At 41.2% G+C, this 18,602-nt stretch overlaps 1 protein-coding gene across 3 annotated transcripts in view; it reads right to left on the bottom strand.

Annotated features, from left to right (window-relative positions):
- The window catches only part of NUDCD3 (NudC domain containing 3), a 100,284-nt gene extending 81,982 nt beyond the window's left edge, over positions 1 to 18,302 (bottom strand). Inside the window, exons 1-2 of one of the 3 annotated variants that reach the window (XM_079150766.1) lie at positions 17,821 to 18,300; positions 13,435 to 13,757 (exon numbers count right to left, since the gene is read on the bottom strand). In XM_079150766.1, the coding sequence (XP_079006892.1) occupies positions 13,435 to 13,757; positions 17,821 to 18,012 (515 nt within the window). In that variant the 5' untranslated portion in view covers positions 18,013 to 18,300. Of the gene's footprint in view, positions 1 to 13,434; positions 13,758 to 17,820 lie in introns of all 3 variants that reach the window. The other 2 variants (XM_079150767.1, XM_079150768.1) reach the window with 2 other exon arrangements.
- Positions 18,303 to 18,602: the final 300 nt, after the last annotated feature.

Raw genomic sequence — 18,602 nt, forward strand, 5'->3', positions numbered from 1 at the left:
TTTACGCCAGAAAAGGAGGGAGGGAGGAAAGGAGGAAGAAGTCCCTTCCAATGCACAACACAGTAATACCACCCACAGATTAGTGTGGGGTTTTGCTTTCAGAAGCAGAATGTGCCCAGACAGAATCAGGACTGCTCATTTAACTCCAGGACAGGGAAACACCCACTCCAAAACTCATGGTAGTGGGCGGCCAGAAACAATCCTTCCTTTTTTCCTTCCTGACTCAAACCACACAAGAGCTCAAGGGAACAAAGAATAGAGAAGTGGAGGCTCTTCTCCAGCAGCCAGAGGCCAAACTCCCTGATAAGAGGCCAGCAAAGACGGTAGGGGACTACAACAGACTGGCATTCCCAAACCCAATTTACCCCAAGGGCCTGAAACAAACATAAATGTTTATTCATTGCATAAATATTTACCGAATCTAAAAATCAAATTCAGTATAGTTGTGCACCAGACAACGATGCTTCTGCCAACAACAAACCACAAATACAATGGTGATCCAATGAGATTATAATGGAACTGGAACAGGACACAAAGTTGAAGATGAGGCAAGATAAAAAGGAAACTTCAAGAAAGGAAAATCTAGTACCCCGCCCCCCAAAAAAAAGAATCTCCAAGAAAACTCACAGTGAAGAGTTCAGCAGAAGCTTTTGCAAGCCTCAACGAATTCCTTAAAAAGTCTTAAAGACATGATCCCAACACCCAAAGGTTTCTTAATAGAAACGTTTTATTATAAGAAACCTTAAATATATAAGAGAGGAAATGTTCATGGTACATCATATGGTTATGAACAGGTCTACGATGAAAAAAGAAACAAACCAAGCAAACTATCACAGATATATTTCTGAAAAGTCAACTCTCCAAGAAGAATCCTTCAGAAGGACTTCAGAAGGCACTGAGGTCACAGGAGATGACAGCTCCATGCATGTTACTACCTCTGAAGATATGGAGGTGGAAGACAGTGATAAAGATGATCCTGACCCTACGTAGGCCTAAGCTAATGTGTGTGTTTGTATCTTCATTTTTAACAAAAAAGTTCAAAAATTCAGTTTTAAATTTCAAAACAACAACAACAACATAAAAAGCTCATAGAGCTGGGCACGGTGATGCATGCCTGTAATCCCAGCAGCTCAGGAGACTGAAGCAAGAGGATGCCAAGTTCAATGACAGTCTCAGCAACTTAGCGAGGCCCAAAGCAACTCAATGAGACCGTATCTCTAAATAAAATACAAAAAAGGGCTGCAGATATGGCTCAGTAGTCAAGTGCCCTGAGTTCAATCCCCAGTACCCCCTCTCCAAAAAAAAAGCTTATAGAATAAGGATATAAAAAAAGAAAAAAATTTGGACAGTTATACAAAGTGTTTGTCTTTTAAGTGTTATTACAAGAATTGAAGTTTTTAAAAATTAAGTTTATAAAGTAAAAAGTTGTAGTAAGCTAAGGTTAATTTATTATTGAAGAAGAAATATTTTATCAATAGTGTAGCCTAAGTGTACAGTGTTTATATAGTCTAGTGTAGTGTGCAGTAACATCCTAGGCCTGTACATTCACTCACCACTCACTCACAGACTCACCAGAACAACTTCCAGTCCTACAAGCTCCATTCCAAGTGAGTGCCCTATACAGGTACATCACTTTTTATCTTTAATATTTTATTTTTGCTGCCCTTTTCCTATGTTTAGGTCTGCAAATACTTACCATAGTGTTGCAGCTGTCAACGGCATTCAGGAAAATAACATGCTGAACTGGTATATATACTCTAGGAGCAAAGGCTCTACTATACAGCCTATGTTTGTAATAGGCTCTATCGCCTATCTTTTGGTAAGCACACTCTAAAATGTACACTCAACTCTTAAATCACCTGACAATTTGTTTCTCAGAACTTACCTCATTGTTAAACATTGTTAAGCAATATGTGTACTGAAAATTTTGATGATACTATCTCATTTAACCCTTATAACAAACAGCCCCCTTGTTTACATATAAGAAAATTAAACCCAATGAGATGAAGGAATCTGTACAAGGCCAGACTATTTATCAGAGTCAGAGCTAGCAATCAAATGCAGGGTTTTCTGATTCCAAACTTCACACTCTACAAGATTTTTTTAAAGGGGGCCAGGTGCAGTGCCGCATGCCTGTAATCCCAGCAACTTGGGAGACTGAGGCAGAAAGACTACAAATTCAAGATCAGCCTCAGCAACTTAGTGAGGCCCTAAGCAACTTAGCAAGAGCCTGTCTCAAAACAAAAAATTTAAAAAGATCTGGGGATGTGACTCAGAAGTTAAGTGCCTCTGGGTTAAATTCCTGGTACAAATAAAATAAAATAAAATAAAAATAAAGTGGAAATAAGGCTGGAATCAGGAAATGAAAAGACAGACATAATGATTTAAAAGGTAAAGAAGCAAACCACAAAAAGAGCAGGAGATAGACATCTTTCTTGATCATCTGCTGGGACCACCTAAAAGCACCAAGACACATACAGGCCCAGCTTCTGGTTTCTAAACAAAACATCAAGCTTCTTCAGAGAAAAGATCTACAGCTAAAGTAGGGAAACAACATAAAACCTGGAATATCTCATGGGTAAGAACATAGAGAAGTGCTTGAAAATGATGTTTACATGTCAAAAGACTAAGTCATCTGGAAGGAGCAACTTGAACAATTAAAAAATGTTAGCAATGGATCATAAGCTATGGGATAAATATCAACAAGTGTATACAAATATAAACAAACAATGAATGAATAAGTAAGTAGGAGAGAAAGAAGAACTCTTCCTTTCAGGGTGTTAAACAAAAATTATAGAATGCCATTGTTTTGTACTGAAGTTCCTGCACTAGGTCCCACAAGACCAGACCAAAATAGAGTCACTTATGCTAAATATCACCCAATCAAACTAAACTATGAAATGGGCCAGTTTTAAAAAAAGAAGAAGAATAAAAGAAAAAAAAAAAGGCAATTCTGGTCAACCAGAGTCAGTAGAATAAGGAACTCTGACAGTCTACTCTTGCTCCATTTCTGCTTACCTCAGCCATTTTCTGTCTATCAAACCAATCCCCTTCTCAGCTCAACAGAACACACATTCTATTTTACAAATAAGGTGTTTCCTGATTCTTCAGTAACAAATAAAAACTAAAAAGTCAAATTAGATCTTTAAACTAAATTTGTTGTAATTTTTTCTTTTGAGAAGTATAATTATAGTTAATAAATGTAGAATAGTAGAAATACAAAATCATTAGGCAAACACCAAAGTAATAATTGTTTCAGGCAAGAATAATCAATGGTTGCTAAGATTAGTGGGTAAAAGTCTGTTGAGAAACAATATTTACCTAGTCTCAGAGTATCTCTCTACAAGAAACTTATTAATTACACTGGGAAACATCTTAACTCCATAGGAGAAAAAAACCTGGCAGTCACCACTCTCAGCAAAGTGATCACAGTTAATATTAGCAGGAATAGGACAAATGACACTGTGAGCCTACTGACATGAGGTGACCAAAACGCAGTATCAGTTCTGTGGTAGTCTTACCCAAAATAAGTAATGGGAATATAGCCACAAGCATCGGACAAAACTATAATGAGTTTCATCTCTGTGTTCCTGGAGCCTATAATCCTAACAACTCAGAATGCTTAAGCAGGAAGATTCCAAGTTCAGGTCAGCCTCAGTACTCTAAAAGACCCTGTCTCTAAACATAAAATAAAAAGGGCTGGTAATATTGCAAATGGTAAGGGAAATAAGTAGCTCTCTTTAAAAGTGTCAAGGTTTTGAAAAACAAGGACTAAGAAACTGTCCCAGATAAAGAAAGCAGAGGACACATCACCATAAATACAATGACAATAACAGACTGAACCCCAGACCAAGAAAACAGGATATTACTGGAACAATGGGAGAAATTTGAATAAGGTCTACAGATGAGCTAATAGAAATCTCCGATTATTAAAAGATGCTAACTTTTTGGGGGGTGGGGGAGGGGGCATACTGGGGATTGAATTCAGATACACTTGACCACTGAGCCACATCCCCACATCCCCAGCCCTATATTTTGTATTTTATTTAGAGACAGGGTCTCACTGAGTTGCTAAAGGCCTCACTAAGTTGCTGAGGCTGGCTTTGAACTCACGATCCTCCTGCCTTGGCCTCCTGAGCCACTGGGATTATAAGCATGTGCCACCACATCCAGCAAAATGCTAACATTTGGGGCTAGGGCTCAGTGGCAGAGCTCTTGCCTAGTACATGTGAGGGACTGGGTTCAATCTGTAGCACCACATAAAAAAATAAACAAATGAAGGCATGCTGTTCATGTACAACCACACACATACAAAAAAGATGTTAAAATTTGAGGTAGCCGAGTAAAGGAAATATGAGAATTTTTAATATGATTCTTGAAAATTTTGGATAGATCTGAATTAAAGTGTTTTTTAAGACCAGATAATCATCATCATCATCAGACACTGACACTTACATTGCTGGTCCCTGGTTAGTCAACAACAGAATGGCTCCATCCACAGCTGCCAGCTATGAGACACAAGTTTGACTCCTACTCTCCAGAACCCCAAGGCTTCTGCTCAAGGGACCAGAGCTCCACAGGCTCCATCTCATTTTGCAGTTCATAGGACAATGAGTCAACTGATCTAAGATGACCTACTCTAAGGGATCTCAAGAGAATTCTGCAAGACAGAGGTGACCCCTCAAGTGTGCTAAGTTGGAGCCTGATGTCAGTCAGATACTCAGATGCTGCTTCCACAGTAAGTTCCTCAGCTTAATGAAGATATGAAAACTCAGGATACTCCAACTCCCTCAAGACTGGCTCAAAGCCATGGGAATGTGGTCTGCACAGTCATGGGCTGTCACAGACGGACCACAGGCCTCAGGGGAAGAGAGAGATGGGCAGGCACACACATCAAAAACCACAAGAGGAACTCATAGCCTGCCGCTCAGCGTAGAGTAGGATGGAAAAATAGCCTCAGGACTTCACTCACAAGTAAAAAGACAACTCTGAGTTGCCCTAAGAAGATACAGAAGTAAAGAACATGCACAAATGTGGAAAAAAAAGAAAAATTAGAAGTCAAATGTTACTGTATGAGAGCAATCATGAGCTATGTTAAAATTCCAAAGTTGATCCTTTTTTTAAATTTTTTTTTTAAGTTGTCAATGGATCTTTTTTTTTGTTTATTTACTAATATGTGGTATTGAGTATCAAACCCAGGGCCTCACACATGCCAGGCAAGCGCTCTGCCACCGAGACACAACTCCAGCCCCAAGTTGATCATTTTAAATATGAGTTTTAACTTCCATCATCCACTTATCTTATTCAGCTCTTTACTGAGTATGTCACTGTGTGCTAGGTGCTGGGATCTCCAGTGAACAGGTTAACAAAAGTCCCACTAGCATGGGAAAGTAAAACAATGTCAAATGCCACAGTGGAAAAGTCACAATGACCTCAGCTTAGGGAAAGTGATGGGGCTGGCCCTAGTTCTGCATGCTTGACTTCTCTCCTCCTTACTCTGCCCAAAGAAAAGAGCAGAGCAGTGGGATGGGCAGAAAGATAAGACACAAAAGGGCAGTGTACACAGACAGATACATGGAAAGCTGGAAGTGCACAGCTAACACCCACAGGACAGAGCAGAGGACAATCCGCCTAGGGACACACTGAGGCAACCATAGAGCACAGAGATGGCACAGAGATCCTAGATGTGCATGTTGCTGGGAAAGGGCAACAAGGACTAATAAAAAGCACTCATGAAGACTTCAGGACACCTTAGAGCTGCAGCAGCAAGTCTGACCTCATTGGTGCTGCACAAGTCACCTCTGCTTCCAGGATTCACTAATCCTTGAACTGAAAATATTAGCTGACAGGCTGGTTCTCACAGTCCCGAAGGCTCCCTTAAGCAGAAGCCCCTCCAGGCCCCCTCCTACCTCTCCTAAGCAGAAGCCTCTTTGTGTCACAATGCTCAGGCTCAGTACCAGCACCTCTTCTTTCCTCCTCCTGCAGCCTCTGCCTCAGTGATACTCAACCAATCTAAATGCCTTCAATGCATCTAAATGCTAATGACTTTCAAATGCTTTTCAATACCCTTTCTCCCCAGAACTCCAGACACATGTCCACTGCCTACTGGTAACACCACCTAGACTCCTGGATCAGTTTCTCAGATCAACAAAGCTGTTGCTGGCCCCAAAAACCCACAAAAGCTCCTACTCCTGTGCTTTTGTGATTGCCAACTCCATCCTTCCAGTTGCTTGGCAACAAAGTTTGAGGGGAAGAAATATATACAGTTACATTTAAAATTCTAAGTGTGAAAAATACATATAACTTATTACTAAATATATCATTATATAGCAATAAAATATCATTTATTACTAAATGTAATAAATACTGAACAGTCTATGTACCTAGAAAATCTTCGGAAACCAGTAAGAAAATTCAGTATTTGGTGTACAGAACCTTTGAATAGAAACATTAAAATTCTACAGAACATCATAAAACAAAATTTGAGTAAATAACACAGAAACTGTTCTTAGAAAGTATAAAGATGTCAACTTTTCCCTAATCCAAAATATATTTGATGTATTCCTAATGAAAATTTCAACTGAATTTTCAGTACCAAAAAAAAAAAAAAATTTGGAAGAATAGTCAAAGAAAGTCGGGGAGGGGGGAGTTTAAACCTCAGTCCTACCAAGTGTTACAATGTATTATAAAGTCATGGTAAATTAAATAAGTTAAAATCAGCAAACAAATAAATGGTTCAGTATTTATCAATAAATAGAACAGTAAAGGGGAAAACCCAGAAACATATACAAAGCCAAATCAGAATCTTTGATACGTCAAAAGTGAAAGGAAGCCCTGGTGGTGGTGCATGGATCCAGTCCCAGCTATTCAGGAGGCTGATATAGGAAGCTCAAAAGTTCAAAGCCAGCTTGAGCAAATTAGGGATACCCTTATCTGAAAATTTAAAAATTAAAAAGGGGCTGAGGATGTGTAGCTCAGGGGTAAAATGCTCCTGAGTTCAAATCTATTACCAAAACCACAACAAAGTGAGTGGCATTTCAAAGAAATCCAAAGAAAAAAAGGTAAAAGTAACCCGGAAATGAATTAGGACCACTTGCTAGAACCTGGATGGGATCAGGTTCTCTCATACAAGCTGATCCCAACTGGTACAATCTCCCTGGGGCCAATTTACCAACATCCATCAAAACTAAAAACCCCTTGACTAAGTAATTCCTGTTCTGGGAATTCATCCAACTTATACTCAAATCACATGTTCCAAGAAACACATATAAGCATATTCCACTGCAGCATCATTTATGACACTGGCAGATTAGAAACAATTTAAATACACCCCCTTACATTCATTAAAAAACAATGCTAACATCTACAGGGTAGAATACTACATGGCAGTTAAGAAAGATCTTGGCAACATTTCAGAGTCACAGGGAAGTCTCTGAAAATCCACACAAGACACACAGGCCACACCCAGACCAATTAAGTCAGATATCTCTGCGGAGGAGCCCAATAATCCGCATTTTAAAGTCTCCAGTGATTGCAAGGACAACCAACATGGAGAATCTCCGGTGAACCATCCTAAGGCAAGCCCAGGTTCCACTGCTCATCAGCAACTTGAGCATGGGGCATTTTCCTTAACTACACACTGTAAGGAAACAGTCTACCTCATGGAATTATAAAAAGACTGGTAAAAACCCACCTGTACACCAAGGAAAAGGGTGCCTAGCAACCGTGCTACCTGCTTATCAAGCACGAGTATTCATAGCACAATTGGGGATGTGGCAAAGACAACACTCACAGATGTGGTGTGTGTGCACATATATTGCATATAATAGGCAAAGTATACACAAACGCATGCACACATAAATTTACAAAAGAAGATACTGACAATGGCTATCTCTAGGGAAAGCAACTCACTTTAATTACTCTTTGTAACTTGCAAAAATGTTACTCTCTTAATCAAACCCCAGGAAACAGGGCATAGGACAGGTTAAAGCACATCATGGGTAACAATCAGCAAAATCAAGACAATGGCAAACCCAATAAACAAACTTTCTTTTTGGGTTTTTGTTTATTTCTGCAATGCTGGGAAATGAACCCAGGGCCTTGCCTGTGCTAGGCAAGAAAGCACTCTACTACCGAGTATGTCCCCAACCCAATCTGATTTCTTTTAAAAGAAATTTTTTTCTTGGTACTGGGGACTGAACTCAGGCACACTTGACCACTGGCTACAACCCCACCCTTTTTATTTTGAGATAGGATCTTACTAGGTTGCTGAAGGTCTTGCTAAAATTGCTAAGGCTGGTCTTGAACTTGTGATTCTCCTGCCCAAGCCTCCTTCGTCTCTAGGATTACAGATGTGCACCACCACACCCAACTTAACTTAAAGCCACTGGTGTTTGCGGTCTTATTTGTAGTCTAATTCAAACATTTTTTTAAAATTAGGACACTGAGAAAACTGAAAATTTAAACAGTGGTTGAAAACATTACCAGATGAAATGGTATAAGGCAGAATTTGCTTCAGAATTACACAGAATTACAACTGAGGTGTTGCTTGAGTTAGACAATGAATACACAGGAATCTTACACTTTTATGTCTACTGTGGTTTCTATTTCAAGTTCTACCTAACGATTTTTTGTGAGGTAAATATTACCTTTTTAATGTTAAAAAAAACTTAGGGCTGGGGTTGTAGTTCAGTGGTAGAGTACTTGCCTAGCACGTGTGAGGCACTGGGTTCAATTCTCAGCACCACATATAAATAAATAATTAAAATAAAGGTCCATCAACAACTAAAATATATTTTTTTAAAAAACCTAGCATAAAATATAGAAAAAAAAATTCAAACAGAAGTTGTTCTATTTTGTTTAGCTTTACAAAGTATCTCTACTAAAGTATCCCTACTAAATAGGATTTAACCAAAGTTGGCCACAGTAGATCTCAATTTCCTCACTCATAAAAAGGATGACCAGTGTCTCTCAATATTTTGAAATACACATTTTTTCAGGTGATTATACTATCCCTCTTCCTTCCTCCCCAACCTGCCTGTTCCCTGAGACCCTCCAACTCTGATATGCCAGAACACCAGGTCATTTTCTAATACAGTTTCAGTACCCAACAAACTCAACATAAACTGATGCTTTCTAAAAGTGAAGCCAGTAAAGATGTATTACAAGATAAAAATAAATGAATCAAATAAAAAATAAAAATGCAATGTGCCTAGAGGGGGAAAGTTCTCCAAACAACCCATATCAGGTTTCACCTGAACTGTGATTTAAATCAACTCCTCTGAAGGCCTCTTATGCCTAAAGTTCCTCAGAGATGAAACAATAGTCCTACTTTCTTGGGTAGTGTGACTACAAAAAAAGCAGCAGCCCAGGGCCCAGAGTGCAGGCCTCTGTCTACTCTGAGAATCCACCTGAGGAACACCAAGCGGTACTGATGTCATGATAAGTGGTAAAACTGTAAAATAAGGGCTAATTCCCCCCACCACACCCCCCTTGAAATCACCTTCAAGGTATTACTATTTACAGGTGGGCCTTTGGAAGTTGATTAGGTCATGAGGGCAGAGTCCTCATGAATGAGGCTCATACCTTTATGAAAGAGGCCCCAAGGAGCTCACTGGTCTCACTGGTCTATCACATGAGGACTCAGCAAGAAAAAAAAGGTATATGAACCAGAAACTGGCTTTTCACAAGATGCTGAGTCTCCTGGCACCTTGATCTTGAACTTCCAGCCTCCAGAACCATGAGTAACAAATGTCCACTGTTTATAAATCACCCTAGCTATAGTATTTCATTACAGCAGCCTGAAGGAACTAAGACATTGAGCAAATCCATAGAAAAGTTGCTAAGAAAAGAATTCCACCACTGAAGTGCTCCCCTTGCACAGGGCTAGGAGGTAAGAAAGGATGGATAAGTCTCCACCCCCATCAATGAAGACAGAAAAATAGCCAGCCATAAATGGACAAAGTGAAATGAGGCCCAAGTTCAAAGAAGATATGACTACCTGCTGGACAGAGCAAAGGTCCAGAGCACTGGGGAGACCTTGCTGATGAGGCAGAAATGAGTGCAAGCATGGAGGAAAGTGAAGAGCCTGCAGCTAAAGCAGGAGGGAGAAGACCAATGGAGATGGAGCATCTGCCAAGGGTACTATTAGTAAACCCAACCTTTCTCTTCCAAACCATGTCATTACCCTCTCAAGAAGAATCTAGGTCCCTGTAATAGCTGGGTGCAAAGGCACACCAGCAAAACTTAGAGAAAGGACCAGTTTCTTGGTATGAAGTGGTTCATATGTCAAATACTTCCATGATACCCCCTCTTCACAATACCTCTACTCTGCTTCCCTATATAGGGAAGGAAGGATTGCCTGGTTGGGCACAGGCTCAGAGAGGTGCCCATTCAATACCAACAGCATGAGAGCACCAAGTCTCTCAACCAAAGGACAGTAAGTCACCCAGTCCCCCGTTCAAGACAACTATTTCCAGATGATAACTGAAATTCTATTTGCTACTCCTTTTTTCCCTTCATTTTTAAAGAATTCTGTTCATGATTTATACAAGGAAAAACCCAGAACTGCCACAGCCTTTCAGATTTTTGTCAGCATCCCAGCACCATCAAATGCCACTAATATTCCACTGCCTTGCAGTGACACCTGCAGGTCGAGGGCCTGAACTGCAGGTACCATGAAACTCATGCTGTCAGGGACCCAATATCAAATCCTACTGAGACGGAACCCAAGAGGCAAATCCTAAAAGGTAGCTCTTGCCCGCAGGACTGGGATGCAAGATGCTGCAAACTGTGTGTCCCTCTCCCTCTGCAATGCTAGTCATGCCTATAGGCAGTGGTCAGTGATCAAGTACAATATAAACACTCAGACTCACATAGCATTTTTACAGTCTTGTCTATGGACAACTCTTTCAAAACTGGGAATATTGTAAGCACATTCTCCAGTGTAAAGAAGCAGGAAAACATGATCCAAAATCAGAAGAAAACTCAGTTAAGAGTAACAAAGCAAGAAATGACAGAGAGAATAGGATTCATAAACAGACATTAAATCCCTGGGTGGCTGACTAGCTACCCAGATAGATAGACCCAAGGATTTAAAGAAAACAATACTGGCAGAAAACAAAATCATAAAGAAGAACCAAAGATAACTTGTAGAACTTAAAAATAAAATACAAACCAAAACAAAAAATGTACTGGATGAATTTAACTAAAGATTACACACTAAAGGAAAAAGACAGTAAATCTGAAAACAAGACAACAGAAACTATTTCAAAGGAAGCACAAAGAGAAAAAAGACTAGGGGGTGGGAAGTAAGGATGGGGGCTAGAAGCAGTTCAAAAATCACTAAGCAAAATAAATACAAAGAAAAGCACAGAAGAGCAAATCATAATCAAATGCTGAACTAATGAAAAATATTAAAATATAGAAATACATTAAAAGCTACTCAGGGAGTAGGAATGGGGAATATATCATATACAAAGGAACAAAGAAGTTCTACTCACTTCTCATCAGAAATAATACAAGCTAGAGGCAATGGAATTATATTCTTTAAAAAGCTGAAAGAAAAAATGTGTCAACCTGTAATTCTGTCTCCACAAAATTATCCTCAGAAGTAAAGATGAAATAAGGGCATTTTTAGACAACAAAAGCAGAAGAAATTCATTACCATCAGGTATGCACTACAACAAATTTATTTAAGAAAGTTCTTCAAACTAAAAGGAAATATCAGAGTCTCTCACTACCCTAAACCCCCACTTTTGGACTCCAAACTTTTATTTTGTACCTTCTCTTCCAGAACTCCATATTCAAGACCTGTTGCCCTTCTTCATCAATGTGGCTTCCCATGCAAAAATTGTTTTCTCTGAACTCCATCATCTAGCTTGACCTTTAAAACTGTAGTCTTACACTGAGCATGGTGGCACATGCCTATAATCCCAGCAGCTTGGGAGGATGAGGTAGGAGGATCACAAGATCAAAGCAGTCTCAGCAACTTAGTAAGGACCTGAGCTTAGTGAGACCCTGTTTCAAAATAAAAAATAAAAAGGGTTGGGGATGTGGCTCAGTGGTTAAGCACCTATGAGTTCAATCCTTGGTACAAAAAACTGTAGCCTTACCCCATCCTGTCTTTACAGAACTTATTTTCTCTTACTTCATATCTTCTAAGTCTTTCTAAGTTGTTCACTTTGCTTCATTAACTAGAAACTAGGTTCAACACACCCAGACAAGAAATTCTGCCATTGTGTACAATTATAATGCACCAGTAAAAAATATGGGGACAAAAAAATCCTCAACCAAAACAGGTTGGAGTGCAAGGCATGGGAAGAAAAGATGGGAAGTAAGGCAGGAGGCAGTCCTATCAAAGAAGAAAGAGCAGGTTAACAAAGTAGGTTAGGAGGATAACAACTGTCCTGCAGATGCAGACACAGACACTACCAAGTCACACACAAGGAGTACCAGCTCCCCTCATCCAGACCACAAGGAAGGACTGTGTGACTCATTCGGAGCATCTGGAAAACATCTGAAAAGTGAGTAGAACACAGCACAAGCCTTGATTCAAGAAACCCTGTGGCATTTTCAAGCTCTGTCACTCATTAGCTGCTTGACCTGTAGTTCATTTAAAATTCACAACAGCCGTCTGAGACAGGTTCTATTAGGATGACAGGAAGATTATAATGTTTGCCCAAAGTAGGGCATTCAGGAAGTAGGAGAGCCAGCATTTGAATCCAGGCCCCCTACACTGAACTGCCTCTTTAAGTGCACATCATACTTTGTCATGTGGCATACACACCAGCAGTGTTCCTGCGGGGAAAGCATGAAAGATCAAGATGCTCAGGCTAGAATGTTTTCTCTGATAAATGCATGACAATATACGACGAGGTAGGGCGTAGCAGGGGGGGAAGAGAAGCATGAAGGAACTTTGGATGGTGTAGAGGAAAAAGGAGTGGGAGGGGGTGGGGATGGAAAAACAGAATGAAATAGACAGTATTACCCTATATATATATATATATATATATATATATATATATATATATATATAATTACATGAATGATGTGAATCTACATTGTGTACAACCACAGAAATGAAAAGTTGTACCCCATTTGTGTGCAATGAATCAAAATGTGTCTGTAAAAATAAAAAATATTAAAAAAAAACAAAAAACAAAAAACAAAAAGATGCTCAGGCTAAGCCCCTACACACAGATAAAGTTAGGTCAACTGTTCTAATTTTTGCCCTGGTCCCATCTGGTTAAATGACTCTAGAGAGATCTTGCCCTATAGGGAGAAAAAGGAAGAAGACTGAAGTCAACTGCACTCCCAGAGCTAAATAAATACTGAGATAAAGACTTGGTGCTTTACAAAGTGAGAACTACTTGTGGATAAATCCAACTACCTATTAGGAGACAAAGAAGGAACCTGTAGAGGAGGATTTCTTACCTGGGGAGTGCTGGTGGTTCCTGAGGGACTTCAGCAGCACCAGCAGTTGCTCCTGGAACTTCTGCCTCCTCCGAGCCACAGGCCACTTCCTGCTCAGTGTACTGTGGACCTGGAGGCTGCACTTTCTCTGCATCCCCAGGCTCACCTAATTCTGCAGTGGAGTCAATCTCTATTTCCTGAACTGGGACTGGGACCAGTTCCTTCTCAGCTGTACCAGTTACTACAGCCTTGGCTGCTTCTTCCTTTCTTCTGATTTTCTCTTCCAGTTCCTTCCTCCTCTTCTCATCATCCTGACGGGCCATCTGATCAAAGGTTTTAAACACCTAAAATCAAACAGCAATCCAGCAATCAGTTCATCTGCCCAGTACTGTACCACACATTCTGTAGAAATATAGCAAAATCTGGTAAGTACAGAATAAAAAAGAAGTAAACCAAGAAATTTTTCCTTTGGAAAAATGGAAATGTGCTGAAACTTCACCAAAAGACTTCAAGAGGAAAGTTTCAAAATTAACAAAATTAAAAATAAGCTAAGGTTAACAATATTTACATAGATCATCCTAGTTATCATAATTGTTATAGTCCCCAATCTTGTTCACAATGCAAAGAACATTCTCCTGGTACTGAGGGTCTGTGAGGGTGCCAACAACTAAGATTCAAAAATGAAAGATGAAAATACAGTTGAACTTCAATTCTCAAAATGCACCTAAATTGGGCTGGGGTTGTAGCTCAGTGGTACAGCACTTGCCTAGCATGTGTGAGTCACTGGGTTCAATTCTCAACACCACATAAATTTTTTTTAAAAGTATTTTTTAAAATGCACCTAGTCTTACTGAACTGCTGCTACCCACCTACACTGTGAGGGCTGAGGGGAGGCAAGGCATTCAATTCTACAAACATCCACTGTGTGCCTAACAATATATGAAGGACACAAAATCAAAACAACAGCTCCTACTTTCTAAGACCTTGCAACTCTGGTGTGTGGACAAGTCCTTACCATTTTCTGGGACTCGGTCACACCCCTGAATATGCTGAGACTCCTCCATCAAAAAAGTAAAGTAAAAACAAACCCACACCTGACAACTCTGATACAAGAGGGGCATGATGGAGCACTTGATATCCTGTCAGACTGCAGGTGGGAATGAGCATTTCTGGTCAAAGAAATCTGAGGGAGTAGAAAGGGGATCTCAATTGGACCTTAAAGAATAGGCACATCTTCCAAAGGAACCTCTGAAGGAAGTGCTAAAGATCTAAAGTAGGCTCATCAAGAAACAGAAAGAGCCTCTGCAGTAGCTAAAGGAATGGTTAAGAAACTAACTGGGGAAAATGGGTGGGAGTCAGACTCCAGAGACTAGAATGCAGAAGGCATTCAATAACAGTGTTTGTAGAGTGCACAGGAAGACAAAACAAGACAGGTGCTAACATATGAGCTGTGCTGAACAATTCTAAAAACACTCAAAAATTCTGTGAAGAATGGGTCAGAAATAGAGCTCAGTGATAAGAGCACTTGCCTAGCATGCATGAGTCCCTGAATTCAATCCCCAGTGCTAGAAGAAGAAAAAATAAAATAAAATGGGAAGAAGATTGTATCAACATTCCAAAAATGAGAATAAGGCTTAGAGGGATTAAGTAACTCGCCCACAGTCCTGTCAAGGCAGATAGTAAAAAAAATTATATATGACACAATAAACAGCAAAAGGTAATGTTTTGCAGAGGAAAATAAATAAAATTTTGTAAGGTTAAAAACTGGAGATAACCCTAGACCCCTTTCTATTCTGCAGATAACCAGAAGCCCTGACACTCATTTTTCTCCAACATTCATACTAACAGTTCAGGTCCTTTGCCCTCAAGAGCCACTCCACCTCTCAAGGTCCTAGACCTACTTAACTCCAAAAAGCAAAGTAGCAAAAACCCTCTCTCACAACTTTAAACTTCTAACCCAGGACCGCTGCTGGGGGGGGGGGGGGGGGTGCTGATGGTCCTCAGTGCCTACTGCCTTTGCTACTTGGCACATCCAACCTTCTCTGACCAGCCTATATGCTCAACATAGAAGTACTCTCAAAATCACAAAGACCTCCCAGTCACCACATGTTCTAGTACTTATTTTTGAGTCCCAGAATCCTAGATTAGAAGAGATATATCTAACTTTCAATCAACCTCCTCAGCTGACAAGAGGTGAAGTGACTCTCCCATGATTTCCCAACAAGTTACATGAGGAACAGGACACAGCTGACATTCCCAATTCTTGTATTGAGGACTTCTACTAAGCAGCAATTCTCAAAATGAACTCCAAGATAAACACAAAGTTATCAGTTGTAATGAATGGCACATTTTCTGAAAACATACACTATCTTATGGAATGGAATGTAATTTTCACATATATCATTCCTGCTGAGAGTCCTTCAAGTTGTGCACCCATACATGCTTAGAACTAGGAGGAAATATGTGAGACACCCTACACTAACTCCACCAACAGTCCAGTCCCCAAAATATCAAAGGAAAGCTTTCAAGTTCCAGAAAGCAGGCCTACACTCCCATCCAGCCCATCTTTGTCTATGTTCATAGACAGCTGAAGCATCCCACCTCAGGTGAAGGGGTCACAGAAAGGAATCTTATGATATCATATCAGGAACAGAAAAAAAAAAAAAAAAAAACAAACCCTAAGAGGCAGATAAATGGGGATGGGGAAGGGAACAGGAGATAATCTACCCCCACCCAGAGATTATATTGTGCTGACATCAAGTCAATCTGATTCAGTATTTTAATGTCCTACCCCAGAACACCTTAGCCAATATAGAAATCACCTTTACAAGATTCCTGCCATATGACATTCTGTGAAAAACAGTTACCCAGAACTCACTCATATTTATCCAAAAAAAATGGCCAAAGAACATATTTTAAAAGTTCCTTGGGCAATGCTGATGGTGGCAAACCACTTCCAGGGGGGGGAAAATCCCTTTAGGCATCTGCTGGAAATGTTCCCCCTGGTTTCTGTAAAACATACTGCCCTTCAACATAATTAGTCCCCCAAAATGTTTTCCACCTCTGGTTTATCTACTTCAAATCTCTCCAGTTCCTCCATCTCCTGCAAGATTCAGTCCCAGGCCAGGTGTGGTGGTACACATCTGTATTCCCAGTGACTCAGGGAAGTTAAGACTGGAGTATTACAAGTTCAAGATCAGCCTGGGCAACTTAGTGAGACCCTGTCTCAAAATAAGAACTAAATGAGGGCTAGAGTTGTAGCTCAGTAGTAAAGCACCCCTAGGTTCCATCCCCAGTACTGCCAAAAACAAAAAAAGGAAGGATTGTGGGTATAGCTCAGTAGCACAGGATCCTCAGCATGAGGGGGTGGGTGGAGGCAGAGAGATTTGTAATCAAAAAACAATGTTTTTTTAAGCTTCGGTTTCTTCCTGTAGGTGCTAAATAAAGTAAAGCCTGATCATCATCCTGAAACCTGCAGTAAGATTTCAGAGAGCAATACAAAGCACTCTATAGGTGCTAGAGAACCATGAGAGGTATCATCAGTATTTCTATCTTCTCAAGTTCCTACACTCAATGTTCAGTTGAATACTTCTTTCAATCTCATCAAAAGCCCCACCTCTCTTACAAAACCTTCTCAATTTCCTATTCCTTTCCTTTCAACCAACACCATCACTTAAGCGGCCTTGAGGAGTTTTCTAATATCTTTTGTATTTTATTTTCTTAAACTGTAAGCGTCACAAGTAACAGACCAGTATTTAAACACCCACATCACCAGAGCCTGTGGCAGCTGAGTGTAAAACATATTCAGTAAATGCTTATTACTACATTCAAAAGGGCCCAGTCAACTTCACTCAATAAGTATTAAGAGTGCTTCAACCATACAATAAAAAATTTAACCTGGGATGTATAGATTTAAATCCAAATGAAAATTTAATAATCACTTAGACCTGGGATATCATATTTGAACAAGCGGCCACACCCACAAATCAACACAATGCTTGTCATCCTTGCCACCTCCAGTCTGGTAGTTCTGAGGCGTGCAGGTTTCTGCTACTGTGAATGTCCTTCCTCTTGTTCTCCAAACACTGTTTTCGCCCTACATCCAGCAGTCCCCCTCACAGTGTGGGGTATGATCGCGAGCACTAATCAGGGCCAATAGCAGATTGACTGCTTCGGACACCGGGTACGTCCGGCACAGGGCCAGAGCTGCTCCCACCGCGGAGCAGCCTGACATCTGATCCGCACAAGTTACCCACAGCCATTCGTTCGGGGTCACCTCAGCGACCCGGGGGGAAAGCGGAGGCCTGAGAGGAACTGCGCGCAGGGCCGAAGGCGTGGGATACTGACCGGGTGCACGGCTGTGGCAGGAACAGCGAGACCCCACGGCCCATACGCTCCCCTCCTCACCTGCAGTACCAGGGCCTGCGCGGCCCCGGGCGGGAAGCCCATGCGGTCTGATGGGTGGCGCAGCAGGCGGTAGAAATCAGTCTTGCGGTAGAGGAAGCCGAAGAGCACTCGCAGAAAGTCCTGGACGTTTCCCACGTGCTGCAGGATGCCCAACAGGGCCTGGTCATATAGCTCAGCAGCCCCGGGCTCCATGTCTCCACCGCCCGAGGGACTCTCCACCGCCGGCACCAACTCTGACCGGCCAATTAGCCACTTCCGGCGTACTCTCCTAACGGCTCCCCCGGACTGCGAGGCCGTGGAACTTCCGGTCCGCGCCTGTTCCTTCCCACAAACCGGAGTATGCTCTCCCCGGCCTCGCTTCGCCACTGTGCTTTGCCCTAAAGCGGCATTCGCTAAAAGAGCCTGACGTGGGCCCCCATGTGGCTCCTTACCCGCAAGAAAGCCGGTGGTTGCTGGGCAGAGAGTACCTGGCGGCCATGTTCGAAGAGGGCGGAAGAGTTGCGGTGGGGGTAGCGTCACGTGACCGGTCGATTTTTGTCACGTGCTCTGGTGTTGACTTCCCGCCCAGGTATCCCTAACCTCAAAGTATGGGACCATAGTTCTTCTTTAGCGATTAGCGGGCCAGGAGAGGGCAAGTGTGTGTGAGTTGTATGGATTTCTTGTTATACAGAGCTGTGTCTGGGCGAGACGGGCACTCCCGTAATCCCAGCGGCTCGGAAGGCTGAGGCAGGAGTAACGTGAAAATCAAGGCCCCAAGCAATTTAGAGAGACCCTGTGTCAAA

Source organism: Sciurus vulgaris (assembly GCF_902686455.1).
Source record: "Sciurus vulgaris genome assembly, chromosome: 8".
In the NCBI taxonomy this organism is placed as follows: Eukaryota; Metazoa; Chordata; class Mammalia; order Rodentia; family Sciuridae; genus Sciurus; species Sciurus vulgaris.